This window comes from Meriones unguiculatus, chromosome 14, assembly GCF_030254825.1.
Source record: "Meriones unguiculatus strain TT.TT164.6M chromosome 14, Bangor_MerUng_6.1, whole genome shotgun sequence".
Taxonomy (NCBI): domain Eukaryota; kingdom Metazoa; phylum Chordata; class Mammalia; order Rodentia; family Muridae; genus Meriones; species Meriones unguiculatus.
Window position 1 is genome coordinate 19842005 of NC_083361.1, and position 13805 is coordinate 19855809.

The window sequence follows — 13805 nt, forward strand, 5'->3', positions numbered from 1 at the left end:
TGTTGGTCATTTAGGGAGGTTGGTTGTGGTTTGTTAGTGGCCGTGGTCAATGAAGAGACAAAAGGAAAGAAAGTAGATTCAGGGATTTTCCTAATTCCTCTTTCCCCTTTGTCCTTGTCACCCTCCTGTCTAGTGTTAGGGGGTGGAACCAGGGGGATAGAGGGCGAGAAAAAGAAGAACCCACAACGTAACAAAGACCAGCTTCCTGTGGCCTCTGACACTTCTTTCAAACTATCAACCCTTAAAGATAGATGTTGGAGGCTGGGTGTGCTGGCACATATCTTTCGTCACAGCATACAGAGACAGGTGGACCTCTCTCTTTCCCCCTGCCCCCGAGTTCAAGGCCAGCCTGGTCTACACATTAAGTTCCAGGCCAGTAAAGTTTATATAGTGAAACCTTGTGTGTGTGTGATCCCAAGTATACATGAGCTTCTGAGGGTGGGAGATGGTGCTTGTATGTATCACTCCATGGACCAGAGTTCTGCACACACTTTGCAAATATGGATGGCTGATTAACACCCTCCTTATGTGTGGTTTCTACCTTATTTGTTGCTTCAATATTCACTTCATGGTCAAGCAGTTTTGCAGCTAGTGATGTATTCTTGTAATAGACGGCGTAGTGGAGAGCACTGTTGCCCCGGACATCTACAATGTCTGGGTCAGCACCGTACTCCAGCAGAAGGGTGGCGCATTCCTCTTCCTGACATTGCACAGCCTGTTGGAATTGCACCAAGAAACAGATCATACATCCAAAGAATTCAGGCTAAACATCCCACAGATTTCACCATCTATGTATTTTAATGACACTGATTCCTTCTCAAAGTATTTTGCACATATCAAGTACCAAGCCCATCTCATGCTGAAATCCTTAGCGGTTGCATACCTTCATCAGACCAGTGCACCTGTCACTGTCAATGGCGTTGACGTCACACTTTCCCGCTATCAGGGTCATTACCACTTTCGGGTGGCCGTAAGCACAAGCGATGTGTAGTGCAGTCCTGTGAAAATGGAATGGATGGCTTTTTTAGGATACAGCGTGACCTGCAAAATATAATCACTCAAGTGATTTTAAACATGGAATCACACGCAGTTCCTCTGTCTTCAAAATAAATATTTGTGGAGTGTTTTCCTAGCATCCTAACCTGCAGTATCACATAGTCTGGGCATGATGGTGAATGAAGCGAAAGCAGGAGGATCAGAAGTTGAGGCATCCTTGGCTGTCTAGCAAGTTTGAGCACAGACTGGGCTACGGGAGACATCACATTAAAGAAAAAAGCTTAAATATTTCAGTTTCTACAGAAGTTATAGTCTTGATTGTTATTGATCATCGTATCAATGAAAGGGCAGTGTATTTGGTTAAAAGGTGTGTGTTTGTGTACGTGTGTGTATGTGTGGTGTGTGTGCCCATGTGTGGCTACATGAGTGTGTGTGTATGGTGGTGGTGGGGTACTTAAAGTATTGTGCAGAGCAGTTTTTGTTAATTTGACATGAGCTAGAATCTCAATGCAGAAAACGTCCCCATTAGATTTGGCCTGTAGGCAACTTTGTGAGCTGGGAGATATATGAGTTAATAAATCCTTTCTCCCCTAGTTGTTTTTGGTCATGGTGTTTATCACAGCAAGAGGAAGCTAATGACAGGCATGTGAGGCAGGTGCTCTCTCACTGAGCTCTGCCCCGGATCAGGGCGGATAATCTGAATGGAAGAAGGTGTCCTTTGTAATTTGCTCCAGTTGGGTTTGTACCCTGGGTTAGGCTCTGTTACTTACTATCTATGTCTTATCCTTCCTGGGCCTCGATTTTTCTATCAGTAAAATGGGGCATTGAAAATTGTAGCTGGGTAACAGTCCTCTGAGCAGCTTCACCCAGCAACTGGTGGAAACAGACCCACAGCCAAATAGTAGCTGGAGCTCAGGGAATCTTCTGGAAGAGTAAGGGAAGGATTGAGAGAGCCAGAGAGGTCAAGGACACCACAGGAGACCTACAGAGTAAACTAACCTGGGCCTATGGAGGCTCACAGAGATTGAACTACCAACCAAAGCACATGCATGGGATTGACCTAGGTTTCATACATGTGTAGCAGATGTGGACCTTGGTCTTCATTTGGGTTTCCTAACAACTAGAGTGGGGGCTGTCTCTGACTCTGTTGTCTGCCTTTGGATCCCTTTCCCCAAGCTGGGCTGCCTTGTCTGGCCTCCGTGGGAGAGGACGAGTCAAGTCTTATTGTGACTTGATGTTCCAGGGAAGGTTGGTACCCATGAAATGTGTGTGTGTGGTCCCTTCTCTGAGGAGAGGGAAAGGGGAGAATGAGAGTGTAAGGGAGGTGGGAGGAGAGGAGGGGGCTGCAATTGGGATGTAAATAAATAAATAAATAAATGAAAAAATAAAAAGAAAATAGTAGCTGTATCCTAGGACCCCAGGATGATGAGAATTCCTATGAAGTAGTTTTAAGTTTCTAGTACAAATAACAGTTGAGATGTTGACAGATATTGTAATTATCACTACTGTGACCACTGAGAATGACAATGTTTCCAATAATTAGCAGAATCACCCCCATTCTGCAGGTTTTAAGGATTATCTCACTCTGTCTAAAACACTCTCAATAAAGCCCACAATATATTCCGCTTGCTTTGAAAGACATTAAGTGTTAGCAGAAATATCAATTCAAGCACACAACAGAAAAGCTCTCATAGAAGTGAGAAATCTTGCCTGAGCAGGGTTCATATTCTTATTCCTCCCAAGGATTGTTGTAATGGTAAGTGTTTGCTATAACTTTAATTCATGTTCATTGTCAAAGTCAAGGTATGCAACTTCTTTCGGAACAAACTGTCCACTACTTTCAAGAACAAGACTCTGTAAAGGCTAAAATACAGACTTAATATAGGCTTATCTTCTAGTTTATGAAACTAAGTTATGAGCAAGCAAAGAGAACTGTTTGCTCTGAGACCTGGAGCTGTAACTACATAAGGAAAACAAAAGATGCAATATGTTTTAACTGCGTGAAAATAATAACTTGTCATTGCTTTGGCTGGCAAAAGAGCAGATGTGTGTATGATGTGTGTGTGTTTGCATGTATGATGTGTGTGTGCGAGTGTTTGACCTTCCAAACTGACATTCTTCTCACTTTATGCCATCTCGACCCATTTCTATGCTATTGCCCAAGCTCCCATCTTTCTCTAGCCTACGCATGCCGAGGTTTACTTGTAAAATGTATTCTGTGGCTTATTTTTAAACACATGCCATTTTAAACGATGATGAGAAAACAAATTGTATGTCAGCTCCATTATTTCCTAAAGATACTTCATATATGGTGGGGTACATAACAATCCCTTGTCTTACCAGGGCCACTACATATTTTTCCTATGTCCATATAGAGTTGTAGACTTCCAAATCTCTACTTTACTCATAAAGCAAGGGCCTGGAGTAGAGTGCTTTTGCTAGCACAGCAAGGCCCTGGGGGCCATCCACGGCAAAAGTAAGTATGAATAGTTAAGAGTTCAGTGCTTTCCTTGACTTGAAAAAATTCTCTATAAAATGAAGCTACATTTTCCTTGTGCGACATAAGTAGCTTTTGTTTTGTTAAGATTTATTTAACCAGATCTCATTATAGATGGTTAGGGGCCACCATGTTGGGAATTGAAGCCGGGACCTCTGCCAGGGCAGCCAGCGCTCTTAACCCCTGAGCCATCTCTCCAGCTCCAGACAGAAGCAGTTTTTGTGACTGGAAGCTTTCTTTCATAAGCCCACCTCCTCCACACCCTCCCCTCCCCGGGCCCCGCCACCTCTTCTTCTTGTCTCTGTCGTTCACACCATGTTTCCCAAGCAGGAGTTTCCGCACTCTGATTGCATCCCCGACACGCGCAGCCTTGTGGATCTTTCTCAGATCCTTGTCTCTAAGGTGGTATTTGGGCGAGAGGAGGATATTGGCACTCTCAAACCCAGAACCCAAGAAGTGCCGCTGCTGATTGCGCAAGGATTCCAAGAGCCGCCGGCTCTTCTTGCAAGACAAGCCAGCCACTTTGGACATGGCCGAGGCTGCTGGACACAGAGGCCCCTTCACTCTGTCTTCAGTGTCCCACCCATGACCGGACGCTTCTGGAGAACTCAACAGCCAGAGGGCGGGCGTGCCCGGCTGCCAGGGAATCCCAACTGAGAAGCTCTCTGGTTTGGGATTGGGTAAAGGCTAGCGGTTGCCTAGCAACGGCGTACACGCATCTGCTCTGGTGCTCCGCCGAGCAGCAAATGGTGCTCGGTGTGCCTGGGTGCCAGTCAGTGAGAGATGTTCAGATATCTCGACTATGAGACACAGGCTTTCGGAAACAATGAACCTGACGGCGCCCTCTGCAGGAAACTAGGATAGGAAGAAGAGAATCCACCTGTGCTGTCATCCAGGCCGTGGTTGTCGGTGGCCGCCCCACGTGTGGGACAGCGTGCTGGTGGCCACAGGAGCACACGGCCAGGAGCACTGGTCAGATTCTGCACAGACAAGGGCGACAACTTGGGGGGCTGGAACTGCAGGCCTGGAGGAAACCGTCTGACCCTAGGAGTGTGTCTCCACACAGCCCAGAGCAGGGCTCACTGCCTTAAATGACATGTCCCCATCAAATCCCTCCCCTCAGAGCTCAGGAAATCCTGTGGAAAGGAGGTGGAAAGAGTGTAAGAGCCAGAGGGGAAGGAGGACACCACCACCAACCAAAAACAAAACAAAACAAAACAAAACAAAACAAAACAACAACAAAAATCCCTTTAGGTCAACATGAGCAAAGCTCTTCTGCTCACACAGAGGCACGCGCCCAGGGCCTGCGTGGCTCTGCACCAGGTCCTCAGTGTGTGACAGCTTTCAGTTTGGTGTTTTTGTGGGATTTCTGAGTGGGCAAACGAGTGGGTCTCTGACTCTCATGTCTTCTTCTACGCTCTCTTCTTGGTTTTGCCCAACTTCTATGTGATACTTTTTGTTTTATCTTACTTGTTTTTTGTTATATTAAAAAAAAAAATGAAGGAATAAATGAAACCCTAGCTGGTTATGTAGGAGGCGGAGAGGATCTGGGAGGACTTGGGGGAGGGAAAGAATCTGATCAAAACATATTTAAATTTAAAAGTTGTTTTAAATAATAAAAATATAATAAAATTATTGCCTTAAACTGAATTTCTTTGGTGTTTGTTTTAATGCTTCCTTGTTCATTTTTGATTCTGCTAATTTGGGACATTTCTTTCTGTCTTTTGATTATGTAGGGTCAAGGCCTTATTAGTCTTGTTTATCTTCCCAAAGAGTCAGCTCTTGGATTCATTGATTCTTTTGTTTCTATTTCATTAATTTGTGCTGTTTTTTTTTTTTTTTTAAGTTGCTTGCTGTCCACTGGATTTGAGTTTGTTTTATGTTTTTGCAACTCCTTGGGAAGTAGTTTATTTGTGCCCCTTCTGGTTTTTCAATGTTGGCATTTAGAGCTATAAGTTTCTTTTATAGGAGTGCTTTTAACATGTCCTAGACATTTTTTTGTTGTTTCATGTTTTCATCTTCATTTCGTTCTGGGAATTAAAAAAAGAAAAAAGATTTTCTTGATTTTTTTCTTTGATTGAGTCATTATTCAGTAATAAATTGTTTAATCTCTATGAGTTTGTGTACTTACTAGGGATGTGTTTGCTGTCAACTTTAAGGTCTATTGTCAGATAGGATACACAGAGTCATTTCAAAATTTTCTGAATTTGTTTTGTGTCTCAGGATGTACTCTATATTAGAGTTTCTGAGTAGTATATATATTGTTTCTTGTTTCAGAGTAATATTCTGTAAGTATGTGTGAAGTCCATTTGATGTATATGTCATTTAATTCTGACAATTTTCTAGTTTTGTCCAGGTTTATTGGAAAAGGTGAGTTATTGAAATCACCTATTACTAATGGGTTCAAATTAACCCGTGTCTTTAATTCCAGTGGCATATTTTTTATGAAGTTATGTGATCCATAGTTTGGGGCATATATGTTTAGGATTGTAACATCTTTTCTTCTTCCTCCTCTGCTTCTTCCTCTTCCTTTTCCTCCTCCTCCTCTTCTTCGGTTTTTTTTTGAGACGGGGTTTCTCTGTGTAGTCTTGGCTGTCCTGGACTCCCTTTGTAGACCAGGCTGGCTTGAACTCTAAGCGATCTGCCTGCCCCTGCCTCCCTGAGTGATTTAACATCTTCTTTATTAATTGTTCCCTTGATTAGAATGAAGACTCTTTATCTTTCTAATTAGGTTTAATTTCTAATATTTCTAATATCTGTTTTGTCAGATACTAGAATTGCAATGCTTGCTTCCTTTCTGGTCCCACTTGGAGAACCTTTTAGTGCCTTTTTTTTAAAAAAAAAAAACTGTTTAGAAAATAATTTTGAATATCCAAAAGGAAAATTTAGAGATAACACCCGATAAAGCACAGAAGATCCGTTCTGAGGTGATGGGAATCCCAACAGGTGTCCCTGAATAGTGCTGAGTGCCATATACAAGCATGGGTCTCGGCCTCTGCTCTCTGAGCTCACGGTGCTGTAGAAAACCTGTGTGGGTGGCAGAGACATTCCTGAGGCAGAACAAATAGACCCACGGTGCAGCTTACCGCCAGCATTTCCTAGCAGCAGGCTGAGAGTGTCTCTGTGTGAGTGATGTTGTCACTCTGACATATTTAAAAACACTCACAGTGCTCTCTTGCCAAGGGCTGAGAGCATTCCCTTTCATTCATCCAATCTGAATATCTAACCTGACCAGATGGGAGGCACCAGGCAACAGTAACTTGGGACATCAGTACCAAGATAGTTCTGCCAGCTGGAGGAACCACCTGCTGCTGCCTCCCAGGGGTCTTTTTTTTTTTTTTTTTTGGTGTTTCAATGACAGGATTTCTCTGTGTAGCCTTGGCTGTCCTGGACTTGCTTTGTAGACCAGGCTGGCCTCGAACTCACAGAGATCTGCCTACTCCTGCCTCTCCAAGTGCTGGGAGCTTTCAGGCGTGCACCACCGTGCCTGGCTCGGTGGTGCCTATTTTTAAAGCTGAGTTTCTTGTATACAACAGAAAGACGGATTTTTGTTTCTTAATCGGGTCAGTAAGCCTGTGTCTTTTAATTGAAAAACCAAGGACTTGAATATTGAAAGTTATGTCTGCAAAGTATGTGTTGACTGCGTGTTTTCTTCTTCTTCTTCTTTTGCTGTTTGTGTTCCTGGTTATACTTTGTGTCTCAGCAATTACAGCTTCATTTCTTTTCTTTCTACATTCTCTTGGCTATGCTGATTCCTGCATAGGGTTAGTCTCCTGGATATTCTCTTAGCCTGCTTGGTTCATGGAAGATTTTTCTTTCTCCTTCAATTACAGCAGATGGTTCTGCTGAATACTGTATTCCAGTTTGTCAGTCATGATTTTTTTTTTTTTTTTTTTTTTAGAACTTGAAGTATATTGCACCAAGCTCTTCTGTCTTGATTTTTTTTCTACTGGGAAATAAGCTGTTAACGCTGCAGGTTTTCCTTTATATGCCATTTTTTTATTTTAATTTTTTTTTTCGCCTCTTGCATCTTTCAGTACTTTCTTTGTTCTGTAGTATTTTGTGTTTAAGCTGTGATATGCCGTGAGGATTTTCTTGTGTGAGCTTATCTGCTTCTTGCCTATATAGTCTGTGTGCTGTAGTATTTTGTGTTTAAGCTGTGATATGCCGTGAGGATTTTCTTGTGTGAGCTTATCTGCTTCTTGCCTATATAGTCTGTGTGCTGTAGTATTTTGTGTTTAAGCTGTGATGTGAGGATTTTCTTGTGTGAGCTTATCTGCTTCTTGCCTATATAGTCTGTGTGCTGCGTGTACGTTTGTGCGTGTCGTTCCTTAGTTTGGGGCAGCTCACTTTTATGACCATATCAAAGATCTAGTCTTTGCCATTGACCTGGAATTCTTCTCCCTCATCTATGTCTATAATTAGAAGATTTGGTGCCTTTCATGGTGTCCCCTGGTTCCTGCATGTTCCTTTCCTGTGCTTAATTTAAAAAAAAAAAAATGCTTCTATGGTCTAATTCCTCCATCCTTGAGCCCTGACAGTCTTCTACTTGAGCCATTTACTTTGGAGGCTTCACTTTTCTAGTTGGGTTATTGACTTTTCCATTCTATCTTCACTTCAGCTTGAGGTCTCATCAATATTTCTATCTCTTCTATGGACTTTTTCTCAGCAATATATCTGTAGTTTCTTGGACATCACTCAGGTTTTATTGCTATCCTCTTGAAGTTCAATGAGGTTTTGCTTTGTTTCCTTTTTAAATTTCTTGATTTCTTTGATAGGTTTTAATTTTGTGTCCTGGGTTCATGTAGGTAATTTGGGACTAGTGTGCTTGAACACAGACATTCTGTTTTCGCCACTCATACTGTTTATTGTTTTTGTGATGAGACTTGGGTATGTGGACTTTTTTCCTTTGGTTCTGTGTTTGTTGTGAGATTCTGGTCTGTCTCAGGTTAGACCTGTGCAGGCATGCATGACTACAACCAGGCAGGAAAAGCTGGTACATGAGCTGTTTGGACCTAGGCCAGGCACAGCAAGGACGTAAGCCTTGGTCTGGGTTACAACTCTAGGTGCAGGGAAGGTGGGGGAGCAGATGGGAACAGGTGGAGAGAGTCACCAGGCAGAGACAGAACAATGGGGTCTGAGGCCTCTGAGTATGGAGATGGCATCATGGAGTGGGTATATGGGGGAGGGAAGGAGTGACTTACCAGTCAAAGACAGCTCAAAACCAATGGTGGTTCATGGATTAAAAGTCTAGGGCTAGGTGCCCCCTGAATTGTGAGTTTTGTGTTGCACACTATTTCTGGATGATATTAGAGCATATGGACTAAATTATTATTGTAATACTAATATTTCATTCCAGATAGATGGCCAGAGACTCAGAGCTCCTCTCCCATAGCACAAACATCATCTGGCTGTTTGTGCTTATTTGCAAGAATTAGGTATTAAAGAACAGACATGACTCATGGCATTCCCTTGCTGCTGCTCTAGTGAACTCCTCAGACTTTGTTTCAGGGTTCCCGTGCCATCAGACTGAAAGCATTATAACACTGAAAAGTTCTCTTTGTGTTTATGTCTGACTGAGTATATGAACATATGTCTGTGCTTTCTGCTTCCTTGTTTTGAGGCATTGCCTCTCCCTCAACCTGAGCTTATGTTTTCTTGGCAAGACTGAAAGTCAGAAAGCTCCAATGATCTTGTCTCAGTTCCCTTTAGATGTAGAGTTACAGGCATTTATGGGATGTCCAACTTTGTTACGTGTGTTCTGGGGTTGGAGCTCTGTGCTTTAACATTGTATAGCAAGTGGTCTTAACCACTGGGCTATCACTCTAGTCTCTTTTAAAATTATTATTTAGTTGCACATCAGTGTTTATTGCAGCATTTTTTTCACAACTGCTGAACACCAATGCAGGTGTTCAGCAACAGAGAGAGAGAGAGAGACCAGGAAAATGTGGTAAATATATAAAATGGGATGTTTACAGCCACCAAGAAAAACAAGGTTACATTACTTGCAAGAAAATGGACACAAATAGAGATAATCATATTAAGAAAATTAAGCCAGACTCATAGAGACAAATATATTCTCTCATTTTGGGGTCCTAGATTTCATATAGTTACATAAAACTGCTCATGTATATATAAAATGACAGCAGAAGTGAAATATCCATAGGAACAAAGGTGACAAACAGGAGTGGGAAGGGATGAAAAGGGTTGAAGGGGGAGGCTATGCTCAGCAAAAAATGTATGTCTGTATGAAAATAAAAAAACAATAAATAAAAATAAAAATTAAAAAATAATAGCTTAAACAAAAATAAAAGCTTATTGTGCTTTTTCTAAACCACCCTGCTCCATCCTCTGAACTCATAAAGACTGAACGTTTCAATCTTGGTTAACAGACAGAAAATCTGAGATTGAGAGACAATAAGGAAAGACCCAAGATAAAGAAGCTGGTCAGTGTCAGAGCTAAGCGTTTGGCTCAGGTCACAGTTAGGATTTGAAGTGACTTTCAGAGCTGTGCTTGGAAGGCAGAAGGAGAATAAAGTGCTAACTTTTAAATTTAGAAATAGGGCAAAGTGAATCTTTACAGTTCAGATAACCTGTCATTCACCCGAACTTTCAAAGACTGCAAACTATCTTCCTTAGGGTTTTTATTTGCGTATGCGTATAAAAAGACTTTTATGTACTCGGTGCAGAAAGAGGGTCACTGGCTGGATTGCAATCTACAGCAGCTTCATTTCCTGAAAAGTTCTTGTTTTATCAGTATTAGCAAAGGTCAAAAAGATTTGTTCCAGGGTTACTTGTTTGACAGAATAGTCTTCTAAATTGAAAAGCACTTTAGCTTTCTCCAAAATTTCAAACACCTTAAAAACAAACATACAAAGGCAAAGTTAACTCATAGTATTTCTTGGAAATCCTTTCCCCACTCCACCTTCCCCAACCAGGACACAAAGACAAGGGAAGCCAGAAGGCAGAAGGGAAAGTTGGTTGAGAAGTAGATAGGAAACAGCTCTCCCGCTTCCACGCCATTCTGCTTTCACATGCTTTTTAGACAGACTCTCTACATGTAGCCCAGGCTGGACTCAAATTGGAGATTCTCCTAACTCAGCCTCCGGGGTCCTGCCCAACCACACCTACTTAACCATCATCATTCTCTTGCTGAACAATACATAATAATATAATTTAGGGGTCAGAAGATTCAATCAATTAAATTCAGGAGGCCTTGGAAAAGTAGCAGTTTCTAATTCTCTTCTAATTAGATTCTCATTCCATATGCACGAGTCCCAATGTTTTCTATTCCCCCCCCCTTTTTTTTAACACATTAGACTGGCGTGAATTTCACAACTACCTTTGCCCAGCAGATTTCCTTGCTTGGAATATAGTAGCCAACAATCCCTTGAAATTCCTGGTTTTTGATGTTACCTAAGAAGAGAAAGATCATTTGACAAGTGAGTAATGGAGAGGATCAAAGTGTTCCTATTTAATTCAAAAAAGGTACAGTACAGTATTGTTTCATAGTGTTGTCTGGCCTGCTATGTAACCCAGGCTGATCTTGAATTTATGGCAAATTAAATGCCTCTGCCTCTCAAGTTCCAGGATTGCAAGTGTGCTTTGGACCCTATCTGGCAGTTTTGAAAAACTCCTATGTAATTGCTATTTCAATTGTTCCCACAAATGCAACATAAAATATGTGCAATTAATATAAACTATGATATAATCATCAAGATTTTGAACACTACAGGGATGACCTTAATTATATCAATAGATTTACCTTCCTTATAAAATGCTGCCTTGTTACTGACTGGAAAACTTCATAGCTCACACAATCAGTTACAAAACCCGAGATTTATATGAGTCCTAGTGTCTGGCAGAAATACTGTAACCACCTCTAGTTAGGAGGATACATTCATGCTTATTATACTTGGGAGTCACTGCAAGTGGAATGAACTGGCATTAAAATGTTTTAAAGACAAGCTAAAATAAATGTCAGTAAGGATGGCATTTTAAATCTCTTTTTAAATTTTTATTTTTTTATTAATTACAGTTTGTATTAATTAATTAACTTTGTATCCCAGCTGCAGCCCCCTCCCTCAGCTCCTCTCAACCCTTCCTTCCCTTCCTCCCTCTTCTCCTCCCATGCCCCTCCCCCTGTCCAATGATAGGGGAGGTTTTCCTCCCTTTTCATCTGCTCCTACCCTATCAGGTCTCATCAGGACTGCATTGTCTTCCTCTGTGGCCTGGTAAGGCTGCACGTCCCCTCCCCCCCCCCGGGTGGGGGAGGTGATCAAAGGGCCAGCCACTGAGTTCATGTTAGAGACAGTCCCTGTTCCCATTACTAGGGAATCCACTTGGACACTGAGCTGCCATGGGCTACATCTGTGCAGGGGTTCTATCTCCATGAAAGGTCCTTGGATGGAGTATCAGTCTCAGAAAAGACCCCTGATCCCAGATTTTTTTTTCCTCTCTCCTTGTGGTGCTCTTGTCCCCTCCAGGTCTTTCTATCTCCCCCTTCTTTCATAAGTTTCCCTGAACTCTGCCCAAAGTTTGGCTATGAGTCTCAGCATCTGCTTTAATACTCTGCTGGGTAGTCTTTCAGAGGCCCTCTGTGGCAGGCTCCTGTCCTGTTCCCTGTTTTCTCCCTCTTCTGACATCCATCCCGTTTGCCTTTCTGAATGAGGATTGAGCATTTTACACAGGGTCCTCCTTCTTAATTAGCTTCTTTAGGTGCACAGATTTTAGTATGATTATTCTATATTATATGTCTAATATCCACTTATAAATGAGTATATACCCTGTGTATTTTTCTGCTTCTGGGATACCTCACTCAGGATGATCTTTTCTAGTTTCCACCATATGCCTGCAAATTTCCTGATTTTGTTGTTTTTAATTGCTGAGTAGTACTCCACTGTGTAATGTACCACAATTTCTGTATCCATTCCTCAACTGAGGGACATCTGGGTTGTTTCCAGATTCTGGCTGCTACAAATAAAGCTGCTACGAACATGGTTGAGCAAATGTCCTTATTGTATACTTGAGCATCTTTTGGATATATGCCTAGGAGTGTTATATCTGGATCTTGAGGTAGCACTATTCCTAATTGTCTGAGAAAGTGCCAGATTGATTTCCAAAGTGGTTGTACAAGTTTACATTCCCACCAGCAATGGAGGAGGGTTCCCCTTTCTCCACATCCTCTCCAGCATGTGTTGTCACTTGAGTTTTGATCTTAGCCATTCTAATGGGTGTAAGGTGAAATCTCAGGGTCAGTTTGATTTGCATTTTCCTGATGACTAAGGATGTTGAGCATTTCTTTAAGTGCTTCTCTGCCAGGAATGGCATTTTTTTTTTTTTTTTTTGGTAATGAATCCATACATAGAATCAAAAGTAGTTTTAAAAGTCTTTAAGTTTTATTTTATTTTTAGTGTGAACTCTATCAAGGATATATATGGCAATAGAGTGGACTGCTGCTATGAAGAATCTATGTTTTTGTTTGTTTGTTTTTGAGCAAGTATGTCATTGAGCACAGACACTGAGAACTCACTGCTTCACGCCACTTCCATTTTGCCCTCCTTGCTTTGTGTTTGCAGTTGATGATGTGATTTCTCAGCTCCCTGCTCTGGTTATCTGCAGCCGTGCTGGCCCAGGCATTACGGACTTTGACCCTCTGGAACCATTAAGCCAAAACAAACTTTTTTCCTAGAAGTTGCCTTAGTCATAGAAATTTATCAGGGTGACACATATTAACTAACATGTGTAGCTCAGTGACTCACAGTAAGGTTAAATACAAACAACACCTGACACAGTAGATGTCATCTGTGTTGTGACAACTAGTTTTCTCTTCCGTAAAGGTAACCACTTTTGTGGATGAGCACCTATGGTTTCTATGGTTAAGCATCTCTTTGCTTTCTTTGTTTTATTATTACTTAAGAATGGACTCCTAAATATAATTGCTTTGCTTTGAATTCTCTGTGCTTCACATGAAGACACACATACACTATATATTTTTTGTTCATATATTCTTAAAAATGTTGCCATTTGTAGCTCTATATCAGTAATTTTCATCACTCCCAAGTCTAGCGTATAGTTATTTCTACTATTGTGGGTATACAGAAGGGTATCTAGACTTGCGGACTATTCCAAATGATCCCATCAAACAATGAACTTGTATCAAGAGGCAACTGAAGAAGTAACAGAGTGTGACTGTTAGCCTAGTCCACAAAAGGCTCTGTGTCCTTCATCTCAGGGTCTTTACTGTCATTTTACTACGTGAGGGAAGCTAGCTGCCACGCTGTGATGATGTGATTCCTATGTGGCAGGGAAC

General features: G+C 41.7%; 2 protein-coding genes across 3 annotated transcripts in view; both read right to left on the bottom strand.

Annotated features, from left to right (window-relative positions):
* The window catches only part of LOC132647164 (ankyrin repeat domain-containing protein 26-like), a 78104-nt gene extending 74080 nt beyond the window's left edge, over nucleotides 1-4024 (bottom strand). Inside the window, exons 1-3 of the mRNA XM_060366918.1 lie at nucleotides 3780-4024; nucleotides 884-998; nucleotides 542-715 (exon numbers count right to left, since the gene is read on the bottom strand). Coding sequence (XP_060222901.1) covers nucleotides 542-715; nucleotides 884-998; nucleotides 3780-4024 — 534 coding nt within the window. The remainder of the gene's footprint in view (nucleotides 1-541; nucleotides 716-883; nucleotides 999-3779) is intronic.
* A 5789-nt stretch (nucleotides 4025-9813) lies between these two features.
* The window catches only part of LOC110547867 (phospholipid-transporting ATPase ABCA3-like), a 110614-nt gene continuing 106622 nt past the window's right edge, over nucleotides 9814-13805 (bottom strand). For both annotated transcript variants that reach the window (XM_060366255.1, XM_021635696.2), the window contains 2 exons: nucleotides 10836-10909; nucleotides 9814-10350 (listed from right to left, as the gene is read on the bottom strand). In XM_060366255.1, the coding sequence (XP_060222238.1) occupies nucleotides 10210-10350; nucleotides 10836-10909 (215 nt within the window). In that variant the 3' untranslated portion in view covers nucleotides 9814-10209. The remainder of the gene's footprint in view (nucleotides 10351-10835; nucleotides 10910-13805) is intronic.